The sequence below is a fragment of the Phyllostomus hastatus genome, unplaced genomic scaffold, assembly GCF_019186645.2.
Source record: "Phyllostomus hastatus isolate PE091 unplaced genomic scaffold, TTU_PhHast_1.1 phas_contig_64, whole genome shotgun sequence".
In the NCBI taxonomy this organism is placed as follows: Eukaryota; Metazoa; Chordata; class Mammalia; order Chiroptera; family Phyllostomidae; genus Phyllostomus; species Phyllostomus hastatus.
Genome location: NW_025333928.1, coordinates 1,781,449 through 1,807,621, shown reverse-complemented (window position 1 = coordinate 1,807,621; position 26,173 = coordinate 1,781,449). Strand labels below are relative to the sequence as shown.

Sequence of the window (26,173 nt, the reverse complement as noted above, 5' to 3'; positions counted from 1 at the left end):
TCTTAGGGGCCTCGGAAAATTTAAAATCTCATTTAACAATATTAATCTCATTTGGTGTCTACTGTATAACAATATCCTTGATTTTGGGTGAAATTCCAAGAAGTACAAGATAGGGACACAGGTCTCTGCTCTTCTAGAGCAAGAAATTCACATTTAATAGACAAGCGTGAATCCAATTTTCAGGCGGTACAAATTCTCCCGCGTTGGCCGTTAGCTATCACCTATGGTACGTCAGTTGCTGCAACTGCTGTGTCACTCACCGAGTTAATTCTTAAAGTGCCACGCTAAGGCGGGAAGTAAAATTCCATTTTACTTTCACTTTTAAAGACTTTAAGGAAGGTTCATTGCTACCTGCGGTGTTTTCAAAGAGTAACCCCTTACGTGCCCCGCCTACGAAAACGACATTTCACGGTTTCCCAGGCCGACCTACACGTCCCAATCTGGTTCTGGATAAAACGCTCAAGGGCTATTGACCAATGGGGTAGCTTCTTCTTCGCTGCGGGGCGGGACCTAGAGCATAAGCTTCGAAGACCCGCCCCTGTACGTGGCGTGCCTACGTGGCGCCTGGCAGCGCGGAACTATTTCTCCAGTGTGTGGCGCCCTCCGGCGGCAGCGAGGCGTCAGTGTGACAGCCAGTTCTGAGTTCCTGCCTGCCATGGAGCCGCAGAAAAAGGCACGAACACGCAGGGACCCGGGCGAGCGGCCGCCAGCCGCCAAGTCTCAGACGCCTAAAGAGGAGGGGCGGCGGGAGAGTGGCGCAGCTCCTGCGGTGGCTGCTCTAGGCGAGGAGGTGGGCAGCGCCAGTATGGACGGGCTCTGGGAGCTGCCAGTGGAGCCGTCTGATCGGAGGCCCGAGTGCAGTCGCTGCAGGTGACCTACGGGCAGGGCCTCAGGCGGGGGAAAGGTGAAGCTTCAGCGCCCCCTTTTGGGAAGGTGACTGCTGCGGTTCCGGTCCGGAGGAGCACTGGCTCTGGCATTTTACTGGGGAGGGTGGCGGTTTCACTGGTTGATCTTGCTATGCCTGTGAAATACTTGTCAATAGTTCTTCAGTAAAAAGTCATTTATCTAGGTTCGTTGTTATTTAGCGTTACTTCCCGTAAGACTCAGAGTGTGCTTAAGTGACAGTCGTCTTACAAATTAAAAAAATGAATTATAGGCTACAAAATGGTTATTACAGTAGTTAAGATTGTATTCAGAATTCTGAATTCACTCAGAAATATTTATAGAGCACCTACTGTGTGCCAGGCACTGTGCTAGGTCCTGGGAATGCAAACATGAATAAAACAGACATGGTCTCTGTCCTTGGTGCACTTACAGTCTATTGAAGAGACAACTTATTAAACCAGCAACTAACATGATTGAATGCTCACAGTGTGCCTGATTGTATAAGTACTTTTCAGGATTACCCCATTGTGCTGGTGCACTAAAGAATTGTGAGGATTGCTTTCCTTGCTTGTTTGAATTTTTGCTATTCACATGTACTATTCTCTTTACTTCCTGGGTGGTCAGGGTCATTTTCCTTGGTTGCTGAGGGTCTCCATCTATCACCAGTCTCACTGCTGCCCTTCAAAATTTTAACTATTAGATGGTGGCTGTATTTCCTCACCTCAGAATCACTCTGTGATTTGTCATCAGATCCTGCACTCTCCTGAAATGGCTTTCACTCGAGTCACCAGTAATCTCTGTGAGATGAAATCCAGTGGATCCTTTTCTGTTCACTTTTTGCTAGAACTCTTGGCAGCATTCTGCAGTTGAATACTCTGTTCTTGGAACAGTCTTTCTTTGGCTTCCCTTTGGTTTATCTGACTTCTTTGCCCTACTCATCTTTCTTTGTTCTACTCAAACTCTAAATGTTGAGCTGCTTCTGGTCTTGAATCTAGGTTGTCTTCTCTTCTAATCCCACACACTTCCCACAGGTGATTTCATCAGTTTCCATGGGAAAGTTATTACCTCTACCCCAATATCTCTAGCCCACTGATTTTCAATTTTTTGAAAAAAGTCTTACAACACACATAAACTAGTTACTGAAATTCTGCTGAACTCCAAAAAAAAATGTTTTTTTGCCAATCCTGACAAAAAATAGATATAATTTTGATCTGTTCACACAGGGTGGCTATTGTGTTAGCTGTTGTCATTTTTTTTTGTTAGCTTGTGAAAGAAACCTTAATTTTACTTAAGTCACTATTATTTAAAGATTCTGTACAAGTCAAAGCAAAATCAAATTCACACTGATACAATAAAATTAAGAGTAATAACTGAAATTGGGCATAGTCCTTACTCTCATAGAATGGTTAGTTCTCATTTATAACATACACTAAATAGTAATATTTTTTAACCCTAAAGAACATTTTTGTTGATTATTTGATGATGATAATTATTTAAAGATAAGTTTATGTTCATATCAAAGACGTCCAAAATAATACTGAATGCTTCTCAAGAGAGTTTATTAGAATATAGTATGACTTACTGGAAAATATGCTATGAAATATTTTATGATTATATAGTTAAAGTATAGACATGTCCTACAAACTAATCAAACATACACACCATTTTTAAAGCTGTTGAATATATAAATATGTCCCTGTAGATTGTACCTATAAACTAAGCATAAAATTAATTGTATGCCAAGAAATTACCATTTTAGCAAGGTATACAATGCATGTAACCATATTATTGTCCCATTCTTGTTTATTTTATTTTATATTCTTTTATTTTTTATTTTAATTGTTCAAGTACGGTTTTCTGCCTTTTAATCCCATCCCAGCCCACCCCCTACAGCCATCCCCATCTCCCTCCTATTTCCACTCCACCTTGTTTTTGTCCATGTGTCATTTATACTTGTTCCTGCAAACCCTTCCCCTTTTCCCCTGAAATTCCCTCCCCTCTCCCCTCTGGTCACTATCAACCTATTCTCAAATTTTAGTGTCTTTGGTTATATTTTGCTTATTCGTTTGTTTTGTTGATTAGGATCCTATTAAAGCTGAGATCATATGGTATTTGTCTTTAACCACCTGGCTTATTTCATTCAGCATAATGCTTTCCAGTTCTATCCATACTGCTGCAAAGGGTAGGAGCTCCTTCTTTCTTTCTGCTGCATAGAATTCCATTGTGTAAATGTACCATAGTTTTTTGATCCATTCATTTACTGATGGGCACCTAGGTTGCTTCCAACACTTGGCTATTGTAAATTGTGCTGTTATGAACATTGGGGTGCATATGTTCTTCTGGATTGGTATTTCAGGGTTCTTAGGATATCATCCTAGCAGTAGAATTGCTGGGTCAAAAGGCAGATCCATTTTTAGCTTTCTGAGGAAATTCCATACTGTTTTCCATAGTGGTTGAACTAGACTGCAATCCCACCAACAATGCACTAGGGTTCCCTTTTCTCCACAACCTTTCCAACATTTGTTTGTTGCTTTGTTTATGATGGCCATTCTGGAAGGGTGTGAAGTGGTATCTCATTGTGTTTTTAATTTGCATCTCTCTGATAGCTAGCAATACTGAGCATGTTTTCATGTGTCTCTGGATCCTCCGTACAGTGATCCCTCACCTTTCTCAGGAGTTACGTTCCAGAGACTCCCACAATAGTTGAAAATCTGCAAAGTATCAGCATTACATTTATTTTATTATTTATATATATTTTAAGGCTTTATAAACCCTTCCCAACTCCTATTACCTTTCCCACATTCTTATAAACACTTCCTATGCTCTTAAACACATTCTACACTCTTAAACCTACATAATTTTAACAACATATAAATTTGTTTTTGTTTTTGTTTTTTTATTATATTTTATTGATTATGTTATTACAGTTGTCCCATTACCCCCTTCACTCCCCTCCACCCTGTACCCCCTCTCCCACCCACGTTCCCCCCTTTAGTTCATGTCCATGTGTCATACTTATAAGTTCTTTAGCTTCTACATTTCCCATACTATTCTTACCCTCCCCCTATTTTCAACCTACCATCTATGCTACTTATTTTCTATACCTTTTCCCCCTCTCTCCTCCTTCCACCCCCCTGCTGCTAGCCCTCCATGTGCCCTCCATTTCTGTGGCTCTGTTCCTGTTCTAGTTGTTTACTTAGTTTCTTTTGGTTTTGCTTTAGGTGTGGTTGTTAATAATTGTGAGTTTGCTGTCCTTTTACTATACATGTCTTTATTTTATCTTCTTTTCTTAGATAAATCCCTTTAGTATTTCATAAAATAAGGGCTTGGTGATGATGAACTCCTTTAATTTGACCTTATCTGAAAAGCACTTTATCTGCCCTTCCATTCTAAATGAGAGCTTTGCTGGATAGAGCAATCTGGGATGTAGGTCCTTGTCTTTCATGACTTGGAATATTTCTTTCCAGCCACTTCTTGCCTGTAAGGTCTCTTTTGAGAAATCAGCTGACAGTCTGATGGGAACTCCTTTGTAGGTTACTGTCCCCTTATCTCTTGCTGCTTCTAGGATTCTCTCCTTCATTTTTACTTTGGCTAATGTAATTATGATGTGCCTTGGTGTGTTTCTTCTTGGGTCCAACTTCTTTGGGGCTCTCTGAGCTTCTTGGATTTCTTGGAAGACTGTTCCCTTTGCCAGATTGGGGAAGTTCTCCTTTATTATTTGTTCAAATAACTTTTCCACTTGTTGCTCCTCCCCTTCTGGTACCCCCTATAATTCGGATGTTGGAACGTTTAAAGGTGTCCTGGATGCTCTTAACTTTTTCCCTCGATTTTTTGAATTCTTCTTTCATCATGCTTTCCTGCTTGGTTGATTCTATCTTCCTTCTGGTCCACTGTATTGTTTTGAGACTCAGATTCCTTCCTTTCACTATTGGCTCTCCTCCGCGTATCTTCCTGCATCTCTTTTATGGTAACCTGCATCCTTTCATCTAAATTGTGCCCAAAGTCAACCAATTCCGTGAGCTTTCTGATCATCAGTGTTTTGAACTGTGCATCTGATAGATTGGCTATTTCTTGGTCGCTCAAAAGGATGAGTCCTGGGGGACTGATCTGTTCTGCTGGAAACATGTCTTGTCTTTCCCTGTCTCTCCTATTTATTTATTTATTTATTTATTTATTTATTTATTTTCCAGTCTGGTCGCTCTTGTTACGATGGGGGGCGGAGCCTTAGTTGTTCACCGGGGCTGGGCACCCCAGTCGCTAGATTGTGACGTTATATGTGGGAGCGGGGGCGGGATCGGGGACGGGTGGGAACAATGGCGGCAGTTCGGTTCTCCTTGGCTCAGACACTTCCCTGGGATCCTGGGCTGCGAGCTCTGCCCTGGTCCACAATCGCTGCCTCACTGGTTCCCCCAGCCGCAGCTTGCGTACTCAGGGATCACTGCTGCGTTCTTGCGCCCCGGATGGCTGTCGTGCGGATTTTGCGCCAAATTTCCCCCGACCTCTGTGCGCCGCCAACCCGCGCCAGCCCCGCGCCCTCCCGGCTCGTCATCCCCTACCAGTCTGGATGTACGGGTCTACTTCAACTTCTTGGCTGTCCAACTTCCATTCAGATAAATCCTCTGACAGTTCTGAGTGATATTATATTGGTAAATTATTGTTGTTCTATTCTTGGTTGTGCGAGGAGGTACGGTGCGTCCACCTATTCCTCCATCTTGCCGGAAGTCACAACATATAAAATTCTACATGGGTACTCACCAGTGAAGTATATGTATGTCCTCCTTGAAAAGTGTCTGTTCAAGTCCTTTGCCCGTTTTTCAATTGGGTAGCTTGTCTTCTTAGAGTGCAGTTGCGTGAGTTCTTTATATATTTTGGAGATTAAACCCTTGTCTGAGGTATCATTGGCAAATATGTTTTCCCATATGGTTGGTTCTCTCTTTTTTTTTTGAATATTGTTTTCTTTAGCTGTGTAGAAGCTTTTTATTTTGATGAGATCCCATTTGTTTATTCTTTCCTTTATGTCCCTTGCTCTAGGGGATATATCAGTGAAAATGTTACTGCGTGAAATGTCTAAGATTTTCCTGCCTATGTTTTCCTCTAGGACTTTAATGGTGTCATGGCTTATATTTAAATCTTTTATCCACCTTGAATTTATTTTTGTTTATGGTGTAAGTTGGTGATTGAGTTTCATTTTTTTGTATGTAGGTATCCAGCTCTCCCAACACCATTATTGAAGAGGCTATTTTTACTCCATTTTATGTTGCTGCCCACTTTGTCAAATATTAATTGACCATAGAAACTTGAGTTTATTTCTGGGCTCTCTGTTCTGTTCCGTTGGTCCATGTGCCTGTTTTTTTTTTGCCAGTACCAGGCTGTTTTGATTACAGTGGCCTTGTAATACAGTTTAGTATCAGGTATTGTGATTCCTCCTACTTTCCTCTTCTTTCTCAAAATTGTAGTAGCTATTCAGGGTCATATATGGTTCCATATAAATTTTTGAAGTATTTGTTCTGTGTCTGTGAAATATGCTATTGATACTTTAGTAGGTTTTCAACTGAATGTGTAAATTGCTTTGGGTAGTCTGGACATTTTGAAGATGTTAATTCTTCCAATTCATGAACACAGTATATGTTTCCATTTGTTTGTGTCTTCCTTGATTTCTTTCTTCAGTGTTGTGTAGTTTTCTGAGTACAGGTCTTTTACCTCCTTGGTTAGGTTTATTCCTAGGTATTTTATTTTTCTTTTTGCTATATTGAATGGGATATTTTTCTTGATTTCTGCTTCTGCTGTTTCTTTGTTGGTATACAAAAATGCCTTTGATTTCTGGACATTGACTTTGTATCCCGCCGTTTCGTCAAATTGGTTTATTAGGTTGAGCAGTTTTTAGGTGGAGTTTATAGGATTTTCTATGTACACTATCATGTCATCTGCAAACAATGACAGTTTTGTTTTCTCCTTTCTGATTTGGATGCTTTTTATTTCCTTTTCTTGTCTGATCGCTGTGGCTAGGACTTCCAATACTCTGTTGAATAGAAGTAGTGAAAGTGGACAACCTTGTCTTTTTCCTGGTGTTAGTGTAAAAGGTTTTAGTTTTTGCCAATTGAATATGATGTTGGCTGTAGGTCTCCCATATATGGCCTTTATTATGTTGAGGAATGCTCCCTCTATTCCCACTTTGCTCAGTGTTTTTATCATGAATTTTATCATGGGTGCTGTACATTATCAAATGGTTTTTCTGCATATATTGATATGATCATGTGATTTTTGTCTTTGCTTTTATTTATGTTATTTTATTTATTTATGACATTTATTGATTTGTGAATAGTGTACCATCCTTGCATCCCTGGAATGAATCCCACTTGGTCATGGTATATGATCTTTTTAGTGTATTGTTGGATGCAGTTTGCAATATTTTGTTGAGGATTTTAGCATCTATGTTCATCAGTGGTATTGGCCTGAAGTTGTCTTTCTTTGTGGTGTCTTTATCTGGTTTTTGGATTAAGATGATGCTGGCTTCATAAAAAGAGTTTGGGAGTCTTCCATCTTCTTGGATTTTTTGGAATAGTCTGTGAAGGATAGGGGTTAGCTCTTTCTTAATTGCTTTGTAGAATTGTCCTGTGAAGCCATCTGGTCCAGGGGTTTTGTTTGTTGGGAGTTTTTTGATTACTGCTTCAATTTCTTTTGCTGTTATTTGTCTGTTCAGGCTTTCTGCTTCTTTTTCACTCAATTTTGGAAGGTTACATTTTTCTAGAAATTTGTCCATTTCACATAGGTTTTCAAATTTCTTGGCATACAGCTCTTTGTAGTAATTTCTTACAATCTTTGTATTTCTGTGGTATCAGTTGTAATCTCTCCTATTTCATTTCTGATTCTGTTTATTTATGTCCTCTCTCTTTTTTTTTTGATGAGCCTGATTAGAGGTTTGTCAATTTTGTTTATCTTTTCAGAGAACCAGCTCCTGGATTCATTGATCCTTAGAATTGTGCTTTTAGTCTCTGTGTCATTTAATTCTGCTCTGATCTTGGCTATTTCCTTCATTCTACTTGCTCTGGGCTGTCTTTGTTGTTGTTCCTCGAGTTCTTGTAGACATAGGGTTAGGTTGTTTGTTTGAAATGTTTCTATCTTTTTTTGGTAGGCCTGTATTGCTATGAACTTCCCTCTCAGGACTGCCTTTGCTGTGTCCCATAAGTTTTGGGGTGTTGTTAGTTTATTTTCATTTGTTTCCAGAAACTTTTTGATTTGTTTTGTAATTTCATTCTTTACCTATTCATTGTTTAATACCACGCTATTCAATCTCCATGATTTTGAGTGTTTTGGATTCTTTTCCATTGGGGTGGTTTCTAATTTCAGTGCCTTGTGGTCAGAGAAAATGCTTTATATGATTTCAATTTTCTTGAATTTTTTGAGCCTTGTTTTGTGTCCTATCATGTGGTCTATCTTTGAAAATGTTCCATGTGCATTTGAAAAGAATGCGTATTTATCTTTTTTGAGATGAAGGGCTATATATCAGTTAAGTCCATTTCATCTAGAGCATTGTTCAATACCACACTATCTTTGTTGATATTTTGTTTGGAAGATCTATCCATTTTTGACAGTGGGGTGTTAAAATCCCCTACTATAATTGTGTTGCTGTCAATATCTTTCTTGAAGTCCTCTAAGATTTTCTATATGTATTTGCGTGCTCCCATGTTGGGTGCATATATATTTACAATGTTTATGTCTTCTTGTTGGATTCTTCCCTTGAATATTATGAAGTGACCTCTGTGTCTCTCTTTATGGCTCTTTTTTGGAAGTCTATTTTGCTTGATATGAGTATTACTACCCTGGCTTGTTTTTTCTGTCCATTTGCTTGGAAAATTTGTTTCTAGCCCTTCACTTTCAGCCTGTGTAAGTCTTTTGTCCTGACGTGGGTCTCTTGAAGGCAGCATATGTGTGGGTCATGATTTCTTATTCATTCAGCTATTTTATGTCTTTTAATTGGAGCATTTAATCCATTTGTGTTAAGGTTATTATTGATAGGTACTTATTCATTGCCATCTTCATACCTGTATTCCTCTTGCTCTCTCTCTTTTCCTTCCTTTCTTTAAAGCAGTCCCTTTAGCATTTATTGCAGAGCTGGTTTGGAGGAGATGTATTCTTTTAGACTTGTTTGTCTGGAAAGCTCCTTATTTGGCCTTCTATCTTGATTGAGAGCCTTGCTGGGTAAAGTAGCCTTGGTTGCAGACCTCTGGTTTTCATCACTTGGAATATTTGTTGCCATTCTCTTCTGGCTTGGAGTGGTTCCATTGAGAAGTCAGCTGCTTACCTTATTGGGGCTTCCTTGTATGTTACTTCCTGTTTCTCCCTTGCTGCCTTTAATAGTCTGTCTTTGTCTTGGAATTTTGCCATTTTAATTATGGTGTGTCTTGAAGCGGGCCCCTTTGGGTTCCTCTTGATTGGGACTTTCTGTGTTTCCTGGATTTGTGTGACTTTTTCTCTCAACAAATTAAAGAAGTTTGCCATCATTACTTTTTCAAATAGGTTTTTTATCCTTTGCCCTTCTTCTTCTCCTTCTGGTATCCTTATGATATGGATATTATTACGTTTCATATTGTCGTGCATTTCTTTTAATCCCTCTTCATTCTTTCTGAGCCTGTTTTCCTTTTCTTGCTCTTTCTGGGTGCTTTTTTTTGCTTTGTTTTCCAGCTCACTGATCTGATGTTCTGCTTCATTGAGCCTGGTTTTTATTCCTTATACTGTGTTTCAGTTCAGAAATTGCAGTCTTCATTTCCTCTTGGCCCTTGTTGATAGTTTCTATTTCCTTTTTCATGTTGATATAGTTTGCAGTGAGGTCATTATAGTTTCCCTGTAGTTTCTGGTAATTCATTGTGAGCTCATTGAGCTTCTTGATAACTGCTGCTTTCAACTCAATATCTGATAGTTTAGTTGCCTCTGTTTCATTTAGCATTCTTTCTGAGGCTTCCTCTTTTCCTTTCATTTGGAGATTGTTTCTTTGTCTTCCCATTATTCTTGAGGCTCTTCTTGCTAGCCTCAGCTTCTGAAATTGATCTATTCTGACTCCCTGGGTTTATGATGTGAACTTCTATGGTAGAATATCTGTGAGATTCTGTGGTGCTGTCTCTTTGATCTTCTGCGCTCACTAGTCTTGAGATGTCATTTAAGTTGGCCCTGTGTTTGTCTTCGAGTTTTGATTGTTGTTGGATCTTTCATTGGTGGGTCCTTCCCACCAGCTGGTAACTTAGGGTCACTCTGCCCACCACCTCTTGTATTTAGTTGTGCTGGTGAATGTAGGTTGTGTTGAAGCTGGTTCTTCCATGGTTTTCAGGATTCTCTCTTGCTCTTGTTCAGTTGTTTGTTCTGGGCAATTTCTCCACTATTTAGTTGTATTTCCAGATAGGTCCTGGATTGAAGTTAGTGTTGTTTGCATTCCCTCCTTCACCTTCTTCTGTTGTTATCTGTTAGTGGTTCCTTTGTTGTTGGATTTCCTCTTCCAGTGGGTATCCTGGTGTTCATAGCTTCCATCTACTCTTTTTTTTTGTGATCAGTTGGAGGGGGAAGGCAAAATGGTTTAAGACAGCAAGAGCGTATTTTATGATATTTACAGCAGCAGCCGGTAGGGAAGAGATAGGAGATCTTTTGGCTATGAAGAGTGTGAACCATGATATTCCACACAGCTAGCCAGTTTTTAGAAAGGATGGAAAGAAGAAAAGAGTCTTGTTGGGAAGGGAAGGGTTGTGAGTTGGATCTAGAAAACAGTGAGGTTGTGGGAGGTCAGATTCTGAGGTAAGGTGAGAGTAAAGGATAGTACATAGGTATAGTGTATGAGAGAATAGAGTTAAGTACTACAGTAATAAAGTTCAGGAAATCTTGATGTGGGCTAAGATCTGGGAGGGGTGTGTGTGGTATTTACAGTTGTATGGAACAGCTATTATTTACACTAATAATGGAACAACAATCATGACAGAATCTATGTGATCTGGATAACAAGAATAGGGAGTTTAGGACCTTGAGTAGTGTGCTAATGGAACACAAGTGAAGTGAAGGACAGTAAATTAGCAATACACTATGAAGAGGGAATAGGGGAAACCTGTCAAGTGATACAATTTAACCAGCCAAGCAAAGAAGAGTAAACAGAAAGAAAAGGAATACAAAAGTACTATTAAAATAAAAGATGTAAGAATAATGAAAAAAATAATAATACAAATATGCATCAACTTGCAGGTTCTCTGTAATAGCAAAGTGAAATTTGTGTCACTGTCTCAGCTGTTGGGATGACTCCTCTTTGGGTCCAACTGGTCTTTTCACAGTTCCAGGGTTTTTTGTATCATTTGTGGGTATTTAAAAAAAGAAGAAGAAGAAGGAAGGAAGAAGAGATAAAATTGGAAAGAAAGGAAGAAGGAATAAAACAAGAAAGAAGGAAAGAGAAGAAAAATAAATTAAGAGATAAAAAATAATATAAATAAAAAAATAAATAATTACTTTTAAAAAAACCTCTTGGTGGTTTCAAAGTGGCCAAACCAGTTTTGCTGGTCTTCCAGGCTGCAGCAGGCTGAGGGGTTATTGGTTTTGCTTTTCTCCCTTCCTGATCTGCAGTCAGTGGAGCAGAACTCTCCCCAGTGCTAGCCAGGTGCCTCCCAGGGGCTTTGGGTGCGGGTTCCAGACATTCCTCAGAGTGCACTCTCTCCAGGTTGAGGGCGTGCGTAGTCGGCCAGGCCCCTTAGGTCTCTCAGTTTCAGGTGCCCAGTCTTCCTAGGGCTATGGGAGTGTGTGCAGGGCCTTCTGTGCCACCTCAGGAGTGCTGCTGGACTGGGTGGGGAGGAGGCCGGAGCAGCTGCTGCAGGAGAATTCCCCAAATAGTGTCTCTTTTTTCACTTTTTCTTTTTGAGAAATTCCTCCTACTCAAACCTGCCACTCTGTACAGGCCTGGTCTCTCACACTGCCCAATTCTCCAACCAGACTGGGGACTATCCACGTCAGGGCCTGTCATGGCCCAACTCTCAACTCTCCCCAGCAGGCATCCACAGACTGTGTGGGTGCTCATAGCCCATGTGTGTTTGCCACTTGGTCCTTATTCCCCTCTCTGCGACTTCAAGCAATCAGGTCTCCCCTGGTACTGCTAAATCTTGTTTGGCCAGGGAGGGACCTGTTGACCCGGCTCTCTCCCAAGAACCCTGTGGTAGACCCAGTGGGTGCTGGGCCGGGGTGCAGCTGCCCTGGTCCCAGGGACCTTACTGTCCTGAAGCACTCTCTTTACTTTCTGGTTTTTCAACATCCGCTAAAATTTTTGGTCTCCTATCTTCATAGATGCTGAGGTACTGTTGGCTGTTTGCTCTGTTCCTCTGTAGATCAGCTAGGTTTTTCTCCTGTGTGTAGGGGGAAGTGGAATCTTCTCCCTCCTACCTCACTGCCATCTTCTCCTATTCTCATTTTTCACATTTGACATTCTAAGGGATGGCACCTGGTTGAAAATTGCTGCTCTACCTTTCTCCTGAAAGGTAGAAAGTCCATACCTTTCTCCTGAATACCAGACCTGTACAATCCTTTAACCAGTGTTTATTGAGTGCTTTGATAATCACTGGTAACACAGTGGAATCTGTGTTCATATGAAGTGTTCACTCTGTTATTGGATACAGGTAATAAACCAATAAACAAGAAACCAAATATGTAATTACAGTTTTGGAAAAAAACCAGCAATGAAGTAAGAAAATGGGTTGCTATGAGAGAAAATAGCAGGGTAGGAAAGATTTCTGAGGATATACCATTTATATTGAAATTTGTAAGATAAGAAGGATCCAGACAGGAGAAAAGCATTCCAAGAAGGTGTATGGAGAAGATTGGTTGAAGGTCTGTACCACTTGAATGCTCGGAGTATCCTACTCTGGGCATTTTGACTTTTTGACTGGATTGTGAGATCTTAGAAGAAGGGATCTTGAGTGTGAGGAACTTTTTATATTTTTTAAGTGTACTGTGTATTAGGTTGACAAAAAATTTGTTTTTTTCTGAGATGACTCTAGTAGTACTTAGTTGTCTTTAACTTCATTTGAAACAGTTTTGTTAGATTGTATTATGACAGCTGTCATATCAGCATGCTGTATTTACAAAATAAAAAAAATCAAAATTGGTGAATTTTTGTGTAGTCGTTTTAATGTTGAAGATGGAAGAAAATATGCAACATTTTTGACATATTATGCTTTATTATTTCAAGAATGGTAAAAACACAACTGAAACACAAAAAAGATTTGTGTAGTATATAGGGAAGGTGTTGTGACTGCTCAAATGTGTCAAAAGTGTTTTGTGAAGTGTTGTGCTGGATATTTCTCTCTGGAGGATGTTCCGTGGTTGGTAGACCAGTTGAAGTTGATAGCAATCAAACTGAGACATTCATTGAGAACAATCAATATTATACTACACAGGAGGTAGCCAACATATTAAAATATCCAAATTAATAAAGTTACTGGTGAAAATGAAAATATGTCTCCTATTTTACAGGAAAAACTAAACAGACTTTTTGGCCAACCCAATATAATAAGCAGACACTCAATAAACTTTTGAAGAGAATGAATAATTTGTTTCTAGAAGGGATTGTATATATGGACAAACTGGATGTTGAATATAATTTATTTAAACAAGTTGTCTAAATGTGTTAGGAGATAACACTTAAAAATGCTGAAGGAAAAGTTTTTCAAATAGAAATCCAGGGCTAACTTTTCATGCTAGCTTTATCATGTAGTTTTTAGTCCATATAAAACTACTAATTATAAGTGCTTATATACTTTAAAAATTAGTTTACTATGTTTAGTGAAGGTTTATGATTTTTCTGATCTGCTTTCCCTCTTTAATAAACTTTATTTTTTAGTACAGTTTTAGATTTATAGCAAAATTGAAGTGGACAGTACTAAAATTTCCCATATACCCATTGCTCTCACTCATGCACAGTTTCCTTCATTATCAACATTCCCCACCAGAGTGGCACTTTGTTAGAGTTCATGAACAACATTGACACATCATTATCACTCGAAGCTCATAGTTTACATTAGGGTTAACTCTTGGTCTTGCACATATTTTAAGTTTGGATAAATTTCCAATAATATATATCCACCATTATCATCTAATATAATACAGAGTACTTTCATGCCCTAAAAATCCTCTTTGTTCTGCATAGTCATCCCTCCACACTACCTAACCCGATCTGCTTTTTAAAAAATAAAAATGGCTTGCTGGAGTTTAGCTTGCTTTCAGTTACAGTTAGTTAATATTTTAGGGTCATGACTGGTGCTAATATTTTTGCATTTTACTTTTTCCAGTGAAATTTTCTACCTAGTAAAAACTTTTCTCCCTGTTGGCTTGTTATGCATTTTGTTTGTTTTAATTGGTTAGAATATATTTCTAGAAATATGGAGACTATTTGGCTTTATCAATAAAATATAAACTAATTGATGGTTCTTTATATTTAATTTCATTAGGCCTTTAGGGTTTTGTTAGTCTCATGGCTGAACTTCTTTACCTTTATGCTTATAATAGTTTTAAAATCTAGAAAGCATTGTGCCTTGGCCAGTGTGGCTCTGTTGGTTGGAGTGTTGCCTGATAACCGAAAGGTTGTGGGTTTGATTCCTGGTTATGGCACATACCTTGGTTGTGGTTCTGGGTTCCATCCCAGTCTCCGTGCTTAAGCTCCAGGCATGTCCAGGAGGCAACCAATAGATGCTTCCCTCTTGTATGGATGTTTCTCTCCCACTCTCTCTAAAAAAGTTATGAAAAAATGTCCTTGAGTGAGGATGAAAAAATAAAATGAAATCTAAAAAGTGTTCTTGGATTTGAGTGATCACTAAGATACCTTTATTTGGCCACTTATTTAAAGCAGTGTTCATTTTTCTAAACACATTACTATGATTGTTACAGCCTAGTGAGTTAAAAAATTCAAAGTTCAAAGTCATGTTAACTTCTCAGCAAAATCATGCTCTTTGGAAATACAACATATCTTAAATATGAATGGAGTAATTTTTAAAAGATCCCACGTTATTTTGTTATTGTAAGATGTAGCTTTTATAAAAAGTGTGTTCCTGTTAGAGGGAACAACCTGTACAGTGGTATAGTGTATAGAATTTAATGTATTTTGAGAGGTTGGCAGACATGAAATGAGAGACAGGGCTACAGAGATTAGTTAGTTGTAGTTGCACTGGGAAGGGCCAAATAAGCTTTGTTAGGTAGTTTGAGCCTAATGCACTAGAATCCAACAAACTAGTTACTGAAGTGTTTTTATATTTGATGGGGATAACTAGTTTGACTACTACAGAGGACTTTTACCTATTATGATTTATACTCTGTTCTTTTAAAAAATACAAACTGGAAGGTGATACAGTGGTGAAAATCTTGACTAGGAAGAGTTAGGGCCTCATTCCAGTAAGTATGCTACACATCTTAATTATACTTTTATATTATAAAATATAAAAGTATTTTTATATTTTATATTTTATATTTTATAAAAATATAAAAATACTCTGGATATTTTTTGGAATGAGGCCCTGACCTCATTCCAAAAAAATATTGGAGTATTTCCAATACTCTGGATATTGGGCCTGAGGACAAGATGTAGAAGCTGTTTGAAACCCATTGGTCAAAAAATAATGGAATGATATCTAAATACAGAGTATTTTCTGTCTGAAGGAAGGAGAGCACACACACAAACTGACACAGCTAGACCCTGAGACAGAAATTTTTCTCCAGTGTTTTCTTCCCCAAAAGTATAAAGTTGTAAGGATTCTAATTAACTTCACCAGCATATTTAGCACCCATTTATTTTATTTTAAAAAGATTTTATTTATTTATTTTTAAGAGAGAGGGGAAGGGATGGAGAAGCAAAGGGAGAGAAACACCAGTGTGTGGTTGCCTCCCACACACCCCCCATACAGAGGAACTGGCCTATAACCCAGGCATGTGCCCTGATTAGGAATTGACCCAGTGACCCTTTGCTTTGCAGGCCGGCACTCAATCCACTGAGCCACACCAATCAGGGCTAGCACCAATTTATTAAGCACTGACCATCTGCAGCTTACCTACCAGGCCTAGGTATTTTATTTAGGGTATTTCTTATAACAACATTTTATTGTATTTGTCCCTCACTGCCTGGCTTATTTCACTAAGTGTAATGCTCTCCAGTTCTATCCATGGTGTCGCAAAGGGTAGAAGGGGTGAGGAGAAAATGCAGACAACTGTAATTGAACAACAATAAAGCAATTAAAAAAAAACAACAGTATTTTACAGTTGATATTTTTACATATATTTTATTGGTTACGTTATTACAGTTGTCCCATTCCCCCCATCATTCCCCTCCACCCTGCACACCCTCTCCTACCCACATTCCCCCCCTTTAGTTCATGTCCATGTGTCATAAATTCTTTAGCTTCCACATTTCCCATACTATTCTTGCCCTCTCCCTGTCTATTTTCTACCTACCATCTATGCTACTTATTCTCTGTACCTTACCCCCTCTCTCCTTCTCTCATTCCCCTGCTGATAACCCTCCATGTGATCTCCATTTCTGTGGTTCTGTTCCTGTTCTAGTTGTTTGCTTAGTTTTTGTTTTTGTTTTAGGTGTGGTGGTTCATAATTGTGAGTTTGCTGTCATTTTACTATACATGTTTTTTTATCTTCTTTTCTTAGATAAGTCCCTTTAACGTTTCATAAAATAAGGGCTTGGTGATGATGAACTCCTTGAACTTGACCTTATCTGAGAAGCACTTTATCTGCCCTTCCATTCTAAATGAAAGCTTTGCTGGATAGAGCAACCTGGGATGTAGGTGCTTGCCTTTCATGACTTGGAATACTTTTTTGCAGCCCCATCTTGCCTGCAAGACCTCTTTTGAGAAATCAGCTGACAGTCTGATGGGAACTCCTTTGTAGGTTACTGTTTTCTTATCTCTTGCTGCTTCTAGGATTCTCTCCTTCTCTTTAATCTTGGCTAATGTAATTATGATGTGCCTTGGTGTGTTTCTCCTTGGGTCCAACTTCTTTGGGACTTTCTGAGCTTCCTGGACTTCCTGGAAGTCTATTTCCTTTTCCAGGTTGGGGAAGTTCTCCTTTATTATTTGTTCAAATAAGTTTTCCACTTGTTGCTCTTCCTCTTCTCCTCTGGTACCCCTATAATTTGGATGTTGGAATGTTTAAAGATGTCCTGGAGCTTCCTAAGCCTCTCCTCATGTTTTTGAATTCTTGTTTCTTTATTCTTTTCTGTTGGTTGTTTCTTTCTTCCTTCTGGTCTACTGCATTGATTTGAGTCCCAGTTTCCTTCCCATCACTATTGGTTCCCTGTACGTTTTCCTTCATTTCACTTAGTGTGGTCTTCATGTTTTTCATCTAATTTGTGACCAAATTCAACCAATTCTGTGAGCATACTGTTCACCAGTGCTTTGAACTGTGCATCTGATAGGTTGGCTATCTCTTGGTTACTTAGATGTATTTGCTATGAAGCTTTGATCTGTTCTTTTGTTTGGGCCATTTTTTTCGTCTTGACTCACCTGTTACATACCTATGAGGGGCAGAGCCTTAGGTGTTCACCAGGGTGGGGCAACCCAGTCACTACGTTGTGATGCTGTATGTGGGGGTGGGGTCTGATAGGGAACAATGGCACTTGCTCTGCTCTCTGTCAGATTTCAGTCCCTTCTGCCACTTCCCCCAAGCACACTGGGTCTTTCTGATGCTAATTCTCATGTGGGTGGGCTTGTGCACGTTTTAGGACCCTGTGTGTCTTTTCAACAAACTCTCCTGTGAGGCTGGGAGTCTCTCCCAACACCTCAACTCCCACAGGTGTTTTCAGTCAGTGCCCCGAGGCTCTATTTCCCAGCGCTGAGACCCTGGGACTGACTGGTCAGCCATTTGCCTTGCCTCACTTCACAATTGCCACCTTGCTGTGTCTGCTTGTTGCCACCTAATGCCCGGGGTCTTCCAGCTGCCACCTACCCTCCCAGGTCCGCCCGCTGCAGTCTTGTGTGCTCAGAATGCCTTATGCACCTAGTGCCACTGCTTTTTGTGCTCCGACCCCTCTCCGCCCAGCTGCCCAACTCCGCTCTTCCTACTTGTCTGGATGAATGTCTATTTTAACTTCTTGGACTTCCATACAGTTCAATTTTCTGTCAGTTCTGGTTGTTATCTCGTTTCTAAATTGTTCCTGTCCTTCATTTGGTTGTGCAAGGAGGCACAGTGTGTCTACCTATGCCTCCATCATGGCCCTAGAGTTGATATTTTTAAATGAAGTACAGCTCCATTGCATTTGGTTCCCAGCTCATGCACGAACTTAGATCTTGCTCCACACTTCACCTTTGCTGAAGAAGACATTTTCTTTGCCATGTAGTTGTAGTCACCAGTTAAGTGGAGACACTGAGCCTACAGGAATATCTCTAATTTTTGCACTTTTTAAGCTGAATTATATTTACTTGAAGCTTAGACAAGTTGCCTGAACTTCAGTATTCGCTAGGTCTTCTTTTAAAAAAATTGAAATCTAATTGAAGTATAACATATGTAAGTTTAAGGTTTATAATGTGTTGATTTGATACATTTATATATTGTAGTATGATTACCACTGGGCATGCTAGCTATCTTCACATAATTATCAATTCTTTTTTTTGAAGTGAGATTTAAGATCTAGCCTCTTAGAAGTTTGGAAGTGTATACTACAGTATTGACTGTAAATCACTATCATTATTCATTTTCTAGTTTTAAGTTTGCATTTTTTTAATAACATCTAGCTCCTTTACTCCACATCTTAACCTTTTCCTTATTCTTTAAGACTTGGGTATTCTGGAGTAAAAAGTGATTGGGATTAAATCAGGAGGGAAGGAGAGGAGACTGTGGGTGTTTAAGAAGAATGCAGAAATCACACACCAGCCCCCACGTATTTTCAACTGTATTTTATCAGTTTTTTGAAAGATTTTATTTATTTATTTTTAGAGAGGGGAGGGAGGGGGAAAGAGAGAGAGAGAGAAACATCAATGTGCAGTTGCTGGGGGCCATGGCCTGCAACCCAGGCATGTGCCCTGACTGGGAATCGAACCACTGATGCTTTGGTTCACAGCCCACACTCAATCCACTGAGCTACGCCAGCCAGGTATTTTATCAGTTTTTAAATCAGTTTCTAAGAGTTAAAAATCAAGATATTTTATATAAAAATCCAGGTTTCTGGCTAATAGGAGAACGGGAATATCTAGCAGCTTGGGGGTCAATTCTGGAGTAACAGTTGGCTCAGCCATGTGTTGGCTGTACCCTTAGATTGAGTATGATTTGTCAGGGCACCATAGCTCCCAGTCATTCCTGCTTAATCCATCTATGGTTCACTTCCTGACCCTTGTAGGCATTTGTTTCTGATCCTGAGTGTCATTGTGGCTAGTCTGCCTATTTGGTAGGTAAAAGTGAAAAATGGTAATTCCCAAGGCAGTTTAGAATAATTAAGATTGTTGAATTATTATCACAATTTAGAATTAGAAAACAAACTGTTTTGGTAAACTTAAAATCAACTAGGTTATTGATGATAATTTTAGGGTAAACACTTAGATAATCTACAAATTTAACTTTTTGTTCATTTCAAAAGTATTGTATTCCCCAGACAAAATTAATTTTTTCTTTTCTGTTAGTATAGAAAATATGTTTATTCTTTGAAGTAGTTCATTTGTAATATTTGTGGAATGTGGACTGATTTACAGATTGTTTTGCAAACTAATATGTTCAAAGTGGAGCAAAGATAATATATGTCGAAAGTGAATTTTTTCTTAAATTTAATTAAGTTTCCAAAGAAGAGTGACCAATTATAAAAATCACTTTAGAGCTTTCTAAATGTTTCATTTATCTTCCCCAAGAAAAAGAAGAATTATATCATTACTCTCTGATAGGTAGAAGTTTTCTCCAATGAACATCAAAGCACATTAATTCTTTAAGGTACATTTGCCTGAAATTAATAATTTATAGTTCTGCTAGTGCTTATATAGTGAGAAAACATTCAGAAATTGTATCATCTAAAATTTGGCATTACTTAGTGATTTAAATAGTTATTTCCTTTATAGACTTTCAAGGTCAAGTGACTAGTAAGAGGTACAGCTGCTGTACCTTTTATATATTTATTAGTACACCACATAATAATGAATTATATTGAAATTGATAGTATGACTGCTTTTATTTTTCTTTTGCATATGATAAATATTTTGAGTAAAGTGTCTATAATCCATGAATTCTTTTTATTTTCCTTTGTCATTGGCTACTTTTATTTTTTTCTTGGATAGCCATTTTAATTATTGTCTCTATCTTTTTTAACCTTATTGTTTTTTAAAATTTTTTAAAAATTTTAATTGTTGTTCAAATACAGTTTTCTGCCTTTTACCCCCATTCCAGCCCACCCCCCCCGACCTCCCCACCTCCCTCCTGTTTCCACCCCCACTTGTTATTGTCCATGTGTCCTTTATACTTGTTCCTGCAAACCCTCCCCATTTTCCCCTGAAATTCCTTCCCCTCTCCCCTCTGGTCACTATCAGCCTGTTCTCAATTTCAGTGTCTTTGGTTATATTTTGCTTGTTCATTTGTTTTGTTGATTATGTTCCTGTTAAAGTTGAGATCATATGGATCATATGGTATTTGTCTTTCACCACCTGGCTTATTTCGCTTAGCATAATGCTTTCCAGTTCTATCCATGCTGCTGCAAAGGGTAGGAGCTCCTTCTTTCATTCTGCTGCATAGAATTCCATTATGTAAATGTACCATAGTTTTTTGATCCATTCATTTACTGATGGGCACCTAGGTTGCTTCCAACACTTGGCTATTGTAAATTGTGCTGCTATGAACATTGGGGTACACATGTTCTTTTGGATTGGTATTTCAGCATTCTTAGGATATCATCCTAGCAGTAGAATTGCTGGGTCAAAAGGCAGATCCATTTTTAGCTTTCTGAGGAAATTCCATACTGTTTTCCATAGTGGTTGTACCAGTCTGCAATCCCACCAACAATGCACTAGGGTCCCTCTTTCTCCACAACCTTTCCAACACTTGTTTGTTGCTTTGTTTATGATGGCCATTCTGGAAGGGTGTGAAGTGGTATCTCATTGTGTTTTTAATTTGCATCTCTCTGATAGCTAGCGATACTGAGCATGTTTTCATGTGTCTCTGGATCCTCTGTATGTCTTCCATGGAGAAGTGTCTGTTCAAGTCCTTTGCCCATTTTTTAATTGGGTTCCTTCTCTTCCTGAAGTGGAGTCATGTGAGTTCTTTGAATATTTTGGAGATTAAACCCTTGTCTGAGGTATCATTGTCATATGTTTTCCCATACAGTTGGTTCTCTCTTTTTTTTTAATACTGTTTTTTTTTTTATCTGTGCAGAAGCTTTTTATTTTGGTGAGATCCCATTTGTTTATTCTCTGTTTTTAAGATAGAGCTTTTATCTCTGAATCCTTTACCTGCTCATGGTCAGCTTCTTATTTGTATTAGTGACTTCTCACTTTTCAGTTAGAAAGGCAAATTTGTCATAGGGGAGGAGGGTTGGGTAGTTGGGTGAAAAAAGTGAAGATACTAAGAAACACAAAATTGTAGTTACAGAATAGTCACAGAGATGTAGATTACAGTATAAGGAATAGAGTCAGTAATGTTGTAACAACTATGTATGAGGCCAGGTGGGTGCTTGAAACACTGGGTGGGGACCACTTTCTAAAATACATGATTTTCTAATTACTATGCTGTAAATCTGAAACTAATACAGGATAAAATTGAGTGTAAACTATAATTTAAAAAGAAAATAATATAAAAAGATACTGCTGTGGGAATTTTTCCTTCTGTTGAGTTTTTGTTTGCTTTTTATTTTCTCTATTGGAAGCCTAGTGTAAGTGTTCTGGGAAAAGAGGGAGGATTGAAGTGTAGTAAGCAGAAGTATTCCATGAGTACTCAAAGGAAAAAAAAGTGGAAAGGGTATGGAAATGAGTCTCCTCGCAAAAGGTTAGAGGGATTGGCCTAATAGAAATATGTCTGATCTGTTTGTGTGAACATGTTACTTGGCAGGCTAATCTTTTTTAAAAAGAATTGTGGTAATATATACATGACATATTATTTATCATTTTAACCATTTATAAGTATGTAATTCAGTGGTATTAAATGCATTCATAATGCTATGTAACCATCACTACTATCTATACCCAGAATTTTAAAACATTCACAACATAAGCTCTGTAACTGTTAAATAATAACTTCCCATCTCCCTTCACCCCTAGCACCTGAATAACTTCTATTCTGCTTTCTGTTTCTATAAATTTGTCTATTCTTGATATTTCATATAATCAGTCATATAATATTTGTTCTTCTATGGCTGTAATTTCCACTTAGAATGTTTTCAAGGTCTGTATATGTTATAGCATGTATAAAAATTTCATTCTTTTTAATGGCTGAATTGTATAACACTTTTGTTTATCCATTATCTGTTCTTTTGTTTATTCATTATTCATTCATAGACACTTAAGAGTGGACTTGCTGTGTTATATGGTAGTTCTATGTATAACTTTTTTAGGAATTGCCAAACTGTTTTCCATAGAAGCTTCAACCACGTTACATTCCCACCAGCAATGCACAAGGGTGGTAATTTCTCCACAAAATTGACAGCACACAGTTAACTAGCAGGGCATATATATGATCATTAATGAATTGTACTTGAAATTGCATGTTTAAAGTAAACCCCAAAACAGAAGAAGTGATGGGAAAAAATGCAGGTATTACCATTGCCCTAGCAAATCATGAATTTTTTTAAATGGAGATATAATTGACATATAACCTTACCTTAGTTTCAGGTGTACAATATAATGATTGATATTTGTGTACATTGCAAAATGATCACAATAAGTCTAGTGAACATTCTTCACATTACATAGTTACATTTTTTTCTTCTTGTGATGAGAAATTTTAAGATCTACTCTCAACTTTCAAATATGTGATACAGTATTATTAACTATAGTCATCATGCTGTACATTACGTCACCATGACTTCTTTATTATGCAACTGGAATTTTGTACCTTGTATCCCCTTCACCCATTTCTCCTATCTCCCTCTCCCCAACAAATTGTGAATTCTTTGAGAGGATAACCTAATATAATATATACAAATTATACAAAGGCAGTGATGATTCAATCATTATTATTACTGGGAATGGAGGAGTTGGTATTTGGATACTAATTGATTTAATTTTTAATTTAAAAATAATTCTAGACTTATTGAAAGGTTATACAAATAGTACTGAAGTTCCCATATACCCTTCACCCAACAACTCAATATAGTTTGTAGTACTATCATGAACTGTAAAGGCTCTGAGGTTTTATCTTATTTGCAGGTGAACATGTTAGTCTGCTACAATTTCATGGGTGTTGGCAAAAGACATGAGATTCTTAGGTCAAAGACAAAGATTTTTTCTAAACATGGTACAGCATCTAGTGTGAGCTTCATGCTTGGCATTTTCTCTTGCTCTCTTTTCCTATCCCAAGTCCTGTAGGGGTTTCACAGAGGGGCATAAGTGGATGTTGTGCACCCAGTGGTTTTGCATGTTGACTAAGGAACACTGAGTTTAGGGTTCCTGAATATTTTATAATGGTTGCAAGAAAACCTGCCCTTTGCTTCAGCTGGAAGACTGATTTTTATCTTCAAAGACAGTTCACCATGTAAACATTTTTGAAAACATAGTTGAGAACAAAAGTGTAGCTAGTGCCTCACTCATAAGACATACAGAAATGCAAAAGACCTATGGAGAATTATCTCCTAATGAATTCTGTTATCTAAACTAAGAAATGAACATTGATACAACACTATTAATTGTTTCAAAATTCACTAGTTTTCCTGCTAATGTCTTTTTATTCTGGTCCAGGATCTACCTGTGTTGTATTAACCATTGGATGTTTTTTGTTTCCTCTAGTTTGTGATGGCTCATTAGGCCCTTCTTATTTCTCATGGTCTTGGTACTTTGGAAGAATACCAGTCAGTTATTTTTAGAGAATGTCTCTCAGTTTGGGTTTGACTCACACTTTCTCCATGATTAGAATGAGGTTATACACTTTTGGCAGAAATAACTGCAGTGTGATGTGTCCTTGTTAGCACAGAGGCATGTGATGTGGCTGTGCCTTGATGAGATTAACCCTGATCACTTGGTGAAGGGTATCTGCTGAGTTTTTCTACTGTAGAATTACCCTTTTCCCCTTTGTAATTAATAAATACCTTGGAAGGAGGGTTATTTTGAGATTATCCAAATATGCTGTCTTTCCTCAAATTTTTACCTGCTAATTTTTGCATCCTTTAGTAGATCTTGCCTGTAATAGTCATTTTTTTGTGGTGTTGTAATGATGATTTTCTATTTACATCATTAGTTTTACATTTATGATTGCAATTTTCTATATGGAAAAGCTGTTTCCTCCTACTTATCAGTTTATTTACAGCTGTATGGAATTGTGGATATTTATTTTATTCTCTGGGTTATAATTCAACAGTATTGTTATTTATTTTGTTGCACAGATTATTCTTTTGGGCCATTGGGAGCTCTTTTAGGTCAGCTCTTGGACTTCCTTGACAGACTTATCTTTTCTTGAGGACTTACTTTCTGGCACTCCAAGATGGTCCAGACCACCCTGTATTTTTCCCTATCCCAGAACTAGAAACCACCACTTTTCCAGGAAGACCTGCTTAATTAGAGAATGATATTAGAAACTAAGACCTGGGCTCTACGTTTGTTCATTATCACTGAGAAGTCCACTTATCAGTGGACAGAGCTAGGATATCTATGTATATATATTGACCCAGGTGTAGTTCTACATCTCTTTTCTGAATCTCTGTGTCTGTGTATACACATAGACTAATATATATATACATACATACCATGAGTTCACCAGACACCATAGGATTTAATTTGGCCTTCATCCTTTCCTTATTTGTAACTTCTTCCTTTGATAGTGAGAAACCTGGCTCTCAATATCTATGGCATTATCAGTAGCATATAGTATATTGCATTATCTATAGCATATATGACATATCTACATCATATTATTTGCTCAATCCAAGTACAAGGGGGACCCCCAAAATCTGGACTTTAGTTATAAAAATTTGTGTATTTATTATTACATGTTTAAACTTTAGTCACCTTCAAAGTACTCTCCATTTGATTTAGTATGCCTATTGAGATGTTTTTTCCACTGCTCAAAACAGTTTTTGAACTCATCAATTTTGACGCCTTTTTGTGCTTCTAATGTTTTTTGTTTCACCTCTCCCACATCAATAAAACATTTTCTTCTGAGGAATTTTATCATCTGGGGAAACAAAAAGTCACTCAGGGTGAGATCAGGTGAATTGGGAAGGTGAGGCATGACATTTTAGGTCAGAAAGTGCTCGACACTCAGTGTGGTGTGGGCAGCTACACTTGTAAATAACTGATCATGAAATGGACAAAGGCATCCTAAAAGTTTTTTTAAAAAAAAATTCAAAGGCAAGATGGTGGGGGTGTGAATGGAAGGCATCTCTTTACACCCTTATTAGTACTGGTTCGTTGGCTGTTGATGGGATTTTGGAAGGCAGATATTTTGGAGATAGGGGCTTGTTCCCTGGGATTTGTGGTTTTGTTTTGGCAGCATTTGCACAATAGCATACAAGATGTGGTGGATAGAGTGATCCTCAGTCAACCAGCTAGAGGGAAGGACACACCAAAGAATGACCCAACAACAGTCAAAACCTAATTACATCCAGAGAACCAACATGAATGGCATAAAGGGCATCCCAAAAGCATCCAGGACAGGAGATCAAGGAGACTGCACCAGTGAATCTCATAGGTCTCCTACCATAGAAGTTCACACCATAATCTCAAAGAGTCAAAACAGATAAATAGAAGCAGAGTAAAACAAGAACAGTCTCATAAACAATGGGAAAAAAAAGAACAAACTCCAAACAAAAGGAAAGGAGAGATCCTCAGAAAGAATGCTAAATGAAAGAGAGGCAAGTCAATTATCAGATACTCAGTTATAAATGACAGGTTATTAGGAAGCTCAATCAGCTCACAGAGAATTACAAAAAATTACAGGGAAACTATGAGGAACTTACTGGAAACTATATCACATGAAAAAGGAAATAGAAACTATCAACAAGAGCCAAGAGGTAACCAACAATACAGTTTGTGAATTGAAGAACATAGTAGAAGGAATCAAAAGCAGGCTGGATGATGCAGAAGGTTGAATCAACAAGCTGGAGGATAAGGTACAACAAAACTCCCAGAAGGAGCAAGAAACAGAAAAAAAAAAAGACCCAAAAAGA

The 26,173-nt window shown here is 38.1% G+C and overlaps 1 protein-coding gene across 1 annotated transcript in view; it reads left to right on the top strand.

Annotated features, from left to right (window-relative positions):
* Positions 1 to 570: 570 nt before the first annotated feature.
* Positions 571 to 26,173, top strand: part of LOC123825566 (tRNA-uridine aminocarboxypropyltransferase 2) — a 123,353-nt gene continuing 97,750 nt past the window's right edge. The window contains exon 1 of the mRNA XM_045849099.1: positions 571 to 870. Coding sequence (XP_045705055.1) covers positions 656 to 870 — 215 coding nt within the window. The 5' untranslated portion in view covers positions 571 to 655. The remainder of the gene's footprint in view (positions 871 to 26,173) is intronic.